The sequence below is a fragment of the Sceloporus occidentalis genome, unplaced genomic scaffold (genome assembly GCF_023333645.1).
Source record: "Sceloporus occidentalis isolate IW3139 unplaced genomic scaffold, rSceOcc1.0.p SCAF_78, whole genome shotgun sequence".
Classification (NCBI taxonomy): Eukaryota; Metazoa; Chordata; class Lepidosauria; order Squamata; family Phrynosomatidae; genus Sceloporus; species Sceloporus occidentalis.
This window is the reverse complement of record NW_028317058.1, coordinates 4046303-4052285: the sequence shown is the minus strand read 5'-3', so window position 1 is coordinate 4052285 and position 5983 is coordinate 4046303. Positions and strand designations below refer to the sequence as shown.

The 5983-nt window shown below is 42.0% G+C and overlaps 1 protein-coding gene across 1 annotated transcript; it reads right to left on the bottom strand.

The window, feature by feature from the left end:
• Positions 1-535: 535 nt before the first annotated feature.
• LOC149285529 (serine/threonine-protein kinase PLK2-like) lies at positions 536-5227 on the bottom strand. Its single transcript, XM_089495252.1, has 14 exons — positions 5012-5227; positions 4155-4262; positions 3935-4051; positions 3695-3824; positions 3471-3558; positions 3258-3353; positions 2849-3047; positions 2612-2759; positions 2279-2376; positions 2032-2149; positions 1359-1599; positions 1124-1253; positions 853-963; positions 536-727 (listed from the first exon to the last, which is right to left on the bottom strand). Exons 1-14 carry the CDS (start codon positions 5225-5227, stop codon positions 536-538), a joined length of 1992 nt encoding a protein of 663 aa, XP_089351378.1.
• Positions 5228-5983: the final 756 nt, after the last annotated feature.

Here is a 5983-nt window from a genome sequence, read left to right as displayed (position 1 = left end):
ATAAATTATTTTAATAACTAGGAATGCACTTGTCCAGCCACAAATGTGGTAATTAAACAAAAAATTATGGCCATAGTTCACAGTTAAGCAGCCACAGCTGCATTGATCACAGCGATTCCACAGCGATTCCAGTTTCCGACACTTCCCATGTCCATTATGTTTGACACATCCCTTCAGGAAATCGGGGGGAAAAAAGTTCACAGTACAAAGCTTCCATATGAATGCTCACTATGGAGCAAATTTCATCACCACCCCACTTTGTCAGATTGCGTTGTCTCTAACCACATAGCCTATGGCTCCTTCAAACTATTACATACATTTTCCACAATCAAGAGAACAACTTTATCCACAGAGAAAAAGCCAACAAAGCAGGATTTAATGGAGCTTCAGTCTGGTCCCAGCCCAGAGCACCACATAGGAAGTTCTTTTCGTACCACTTTCCATTTCCAACACGCTACGTTCCAATGTGTCACGTCTTAGATCTCACAGTGGAGGACAGTTATGTCCTTTGGGTTTCCTGTAGCTTTCAGTCAGTTCAATTGCATCTTTGAAGCAACATGTTCAGGGCATACTCCATTCTGTTTCTGAGGTCGTTTGATCCACCAGACATCAGAAGAGTGCTGAGGCGGAACGTTGTAGACATTCTATCCTCATTAATGTAGGTTAGCAAATACTCGTCATTTTGGTTGGCAATTATAATTTTTGTGTGGTCATGGTAGAAGTTAACCTGAAGAATACAAAAAGTAAACAATCAATCCATGTATTGAATTAGAGCAGCAACTCCCATCTCATCCCATCTCATCCAAGAAAAATGTAGGTCATATGTAAAACACAATTAAAGTTGATTGTTACCTGAAATGTGCCATCATTAAAGAGCATCATTAGAGCTTTGTCAGATTTCAGCCACTGGAGAAGATAAAGTCTTGGTCTACATACATCTGTAACACCTGGTAAATCGCCTCCCTTAAAAACAAAACAATGAGAAACAATAGTTAGACCAATGAGGATTCTTTATGTATACAATTGGATTATACATACACACACATATATATATACACATACACACACACACACACACACATACGAGCTGGCACTTCTCATGAAAGTTTAATGGGATACTTACATCCATGAGATTCTCTTCCATGTAATGGGAAAAGTATTTAAGAACGGTAACTTGACTAATAAATTGCTCAGGGGCCTCGGTTGCTTGGAAGATGGAACACTGGGCAAGTTCAGCATAGTAGTGCACAGTCCTGTAATAGGGAAGGAAAAAAACAATAAGACATCGCCAGAACAAGTTTATAAGCAGATGAAAAAGTCACATAACAGTTGGGGGTGTTGAGGCCTGCAAGACTCACTTTTTGTCTGGAAGTAAGCTCATGTGCGCTCCATTGTTAAACAATACGCCAACGGTGTGATCGGACAGCTGGTAGCCAAAGCCGTACTTATTGGAGTAGTCAACCCACTTTGTGACCCAGTGGAAAGAGGTGGAAAGCTGTTCTTTTGGAATACAATCTGAATCAGGCATGTTTTCCAGACATCCTCTTATAACACGAGCAACGGTATCTGCAACACTTCCCATTGTGCTGTCTTCAAGGCCTGGAATAGAAGAATGGTTCGTTAATATCAAATGCTGTGGTCTAATCAGCAAAACATAGGTCTTGTGACCAAAACATGACTGCTTTTATCATTTAATGGGCGACCATTGCCTATGACCTTGAGACCACCCTTGTTTGGACCGTCGGGATAGGCTTGTAAATTACAGCTGTATAGTCGTTGTTCTATCCCAAGCCCTAAACATCTATACATTTTACATATTCCATTCATATTGCAGTAAGCGAAGGTGGTGAATTGCTGCAGTATTTATCCTCCATAGTACTATAAAATTAGTACTGATCATTTTCAAGATAGATTGCAAGTCGATTGACCTTATGTAAAGGGGAAGGTTTATTAATGTATAGTTAAATCTGTGTTCTCTACATTTAACAAGTCAGGACAAATTTGGTTTCATTATGTGATTTTGTTACTTACATTCACTACTGCTACTGCAACTTCCAAGGGTCCCTCTAACAATCATCCGGATTGTATCTCCCATCTGTTGCTTGTCAGGTTTTTCAGGAGCACTTGGTTTAGAGACCGTTTTGCTGTCCTAAAAAGGGAAAAACAAAATATTTCCATTAAACACCATGTCAAGATCTAAATTCCACGCTGGTTCTATAAAAAGAAGTTCTGTCTCTGTACAGCTCCCCACCCACCCAGTTTACAAAAATCAACCAACCTCATCTGTTGTGGGATTTTGAGGCTGTTGAGATATTGAGGTTTTCTTTAAGTCGTGTCTCAGCTTGTAGATTTCTTCATCTTCCTTAGGAAGTTTATCTGCAAAAATAGACAAATTGGTAAGAACATAAAACTCGTACATCGAGCTGGCTCTATACACACATAATGGACTCAAACACAACTTCTGTCTTCACCTCAGATTTCCCTCCAAAAAACATTTTACAAGCATTACACTAATCATGGATGTGTGAGAAATACCCTATGGTATTTACATACATCAAACTGCTTAACGCAAATCTAACCATTAATGGGGGAGAAAAACAAGAATACTCACTGTGATTATCTAAATATTTTGCCTTTTCTTTCTTTCCCCCAAAGAGTGCTGCAGCCGCCTTTTTGAAGAAGCTTTTTGCTGGACTCGTTAGACGAAAGTCAGGGGCTGTATGGCAACAGCTTGAAGGAAGTCGCTCTGGTGTGAAGCCCTGAAGGAAATGAAAGAATGTTAATTAACCGACTAATTATATATTAAGCAAGGAAAATGCAAAGAGGATGAACCCTGCCAAGCACAAACCTGTGTGAAGAAATCGTGTTGGATTATTTCGTCCAGACTGGGCCTGTCCTCTGGGCTTCTTGACAGCATGCCTGCTATGAGGTGCTTTGCAGAGGACATTAACGAAGAGGGGAGAGAGTACCTGGCCTCTCGGATGCATCGGTAAGTTTCTTTGAGATTTGTGGTTTCGAATGGAGGTCTACCGAGCAACATGGTATACCTTTAAAGAAAAGCAAAGGCAGAATTTATAATACGATAACCAATAAACCGATGGGAGACATATTTATTGCCTAGTTCACATATAGCTATACCTTAGTTACAGTATCACGTTAATAACCTTTTAAATATACAAAGTACAAATTGTACATGGTTTATACTTTCTTGACCATAATGGTCCCTCCTAAAAAGAACAAACCCGTCAGATACTTACATTACACATCCCAAAGCCCATACGTCAGATTCACAGCCGTGTCCTTGTTTATTAAGCACTTCTGGAGAGAGGTAATTTGGTGTGCCACAAATTGTTCTGAAAACAACAAAACTAGAATGAGCCAGCAGAAAAAATAACCACATATATAATAGTAACAATAACAATAAAACAGAATTTGTATCATGCAATTTCCAGAATGTGTACAACACTCACCTTCTTCTTTGTTCAAGAGGTTCCAATCTTGCTGCCAGCCCAAAATCACCCACTTTCAGCTCCATATTTTCATTTATAAAAAAATTTCCTAAAAGGGAAAAAGAAAACGTTAATACAGAAGCTAAACATTCTATTTGAATTTTACCCGTATATAATTCCCATAATCACAGTTTAGGTAGTATGCCCCATTTATTTTGCAGTCTAACGCCACATTAATAAATTACCTAATTTTAGGTCTCTGTGGAGGATCTCTTGCTCGTGAAGGTATTTCAGCCCTGACACGATTTGCCTGAGGTAGTAACGCACTTCTGGGTCCGTCAACACTTTCCTGGTCTTCAGTATGTGAGCCATCGACTGTAAAGACAATGGAGGGGATCAGTTGGCTGAAAGCACGGGATCAGAGGGGGAAAAAAGGGCTTTATAGAAAGAGAAGGAATCCAATCAAAACGGCGCTGGGCGCTCACCCGTCGGCTGCAGTATTCCAGCAAAATGTAAATGTTCTCTTTGTCTTCAAAATAGTGGTAAAACTGCACGATGTGTCTGTGATTGAGGGTCCGATGCAATTCAATTTCCTTATCAATCTGCAGGTCCAAATAAAAATTGCTTTAGATATATTTACCAAGAATACATATGGCAATCAATTTTTTGGGGGAAAAAAATAAGAAAAATCTATTTTTAGCTCACCTTTTCTCTCTGATGAGGTTTAGACACTCTGCTGTGAGGAATTATTTTTGCAGCATACACTTTGTTGGTTGTCAAGTCTGTCATTTCGTAGCATTTGGCAAATCCACCCTATAGACAAAGCCAAAGGCATAATGAATAAAAGGTTGGTCCAGGCAGGTGGGGAGAAAATAGGCTGATTTACTGACTACTAATAAGCTGATGAATAAAAAGGCGTCTTATTGCAAAACAGCAGGATTTAACCCAAAACCGATGACCCCTTTGTTGGTGACAAAGACTACAGGCTGTAATGAGTTAAACAGCATAGCTAGTGAGATGCAACTGATCAAACCCACAGCTTGCATAACTAAACACATACATATATACACACACATAGGTGTGTAATGTATATATACACACACACATATATATTATACACACACACATATATATTATATACACACACAGATTTTCTTTTGTGTAGTAAATCCGCGGTAGTAGTTCACATGTAACGTTTTATTTCTATGTATAATATTAAAGCTCCATGGACACATCGCTCTCCTCGGTTTGTTAACTTGTTGCACTTGCTGGAGGTTTTATTCTGAATGAATGGCGCTGGCCAGACTCTTGCCGATGACCCATTAATAACAATCATTGCGCTTGCCCCAGGGATAACATAACATCGGCGGGGCTGAGGAGCTCCCATGGCCGATGCAGGGGATGCAGGGGATGCAGCCGAGTGCAGCAGATAACGCAGACATCCAGATGCGAGAAAAGGCAGAAAAAGCATCATTTGGAATTCCTCTAACAACCCGCACTTCACCCCGGACAGCCTCATCGCCAAAGCCGGCGCCGCCGACACACAGAAGCCATTGGGTTACCTTGCCAAGCACTTTGCCCCTGCAGTAGCGCTTCCCGGTGCCGGGGTCGGTAATAATCCTGGAGACCTCGGCGGTGGAGGTAGGGCAGGTGTGGAGGACATGCTCTCCATCAGCCGGCACCTTCCACCTCCTGTTATCGCACACCCTGCCGATTGCCGGCTCGCACATCTTGCCACCGCTGGCCGGTTGGTAAGTGATAGTCCGCAGTATTTCCATTAGATCCAACACAACAACACGCCCGCTGGGGTTCGCACCGATCTGCCCGGCTCACAGCTCTGCCACCTCCTTATATAAGATGTCTGAGGAACGCCCCCTGCGTGACGTTTCCCTAGCAGTCTTAACTGTGGGCCGCCTCTGATTCTCGCCGGATCCTGGGTCATTGCCTGGGCATATCCCCGCTTTCCCGCCGCAGTGTGCGGGCTCTAATGCCCCTCACTGACACGGAGGGTGGCCTCGGACTGAGGGGAACCTGGGGAGGAAAAATACTGGGGGGTTAAAGTGGAACACAATCCATTTTTCATTTGTATAGTATAGACTCTGGAATGTGATAAATCTACCCTGGGTATTAATGTGACTGTGGGGGTAGATTATATGAGGGACTGGGTATTAATGTGACTGTGGGGGCAGTTTATATCAGGGGCTGGGTATTAATGTGACTGTGGGGGCAGATTATATGAGGGACTGGGTATTAATGTGACTGTGGAGGCAGAGTATATCAGGGACTGGGTATTAATGTGACTGGGGGCAGATTATATCAGGGACTGGGTATTAATGTGACTGTGGGGGCAGTTTATATGAGGGACTGGGTATTATTGTGACTGTGGGGGCAGATTATATCAGGGACTGGTTATTATTGTGACTGTGGGGGCAGATTATATCAGGGACTGGTTATTATTGTGACTGTGGGGGCAGATTATATTGAGGACTGTGTATTATCTTCCGCCGTTATTATCTTTATTATTAATGGCGACT

What these genes read in the sequence shown, in the direction of transcription:
- LOC149285529 (XM_089495252.1), bottom strand. Translation starts at nt 5,227, where the DNA reads ATGGAAATACTGCGGACTATCACTTACCAACCGGCCAGCGGTGGCAAG. An exon ending in AAAATATTTAGATAATCACA is followed by an intron (nt 2,377 to 2,611) that starts GTGAGTATTCTT and finishes CTATTTTTGCAG; the next exon opens with ATAAACTTCCTAAGGAAGAT. An exon ending in TTGCAGTAGCAGTAGTGAAT is followed by an intron (nt 1,600 to 2,031) that starts GTAAGTAACAAA and finishes CTTCTATTCCAG; the next exon opens with GCCTTGAAGACAGCACAATG.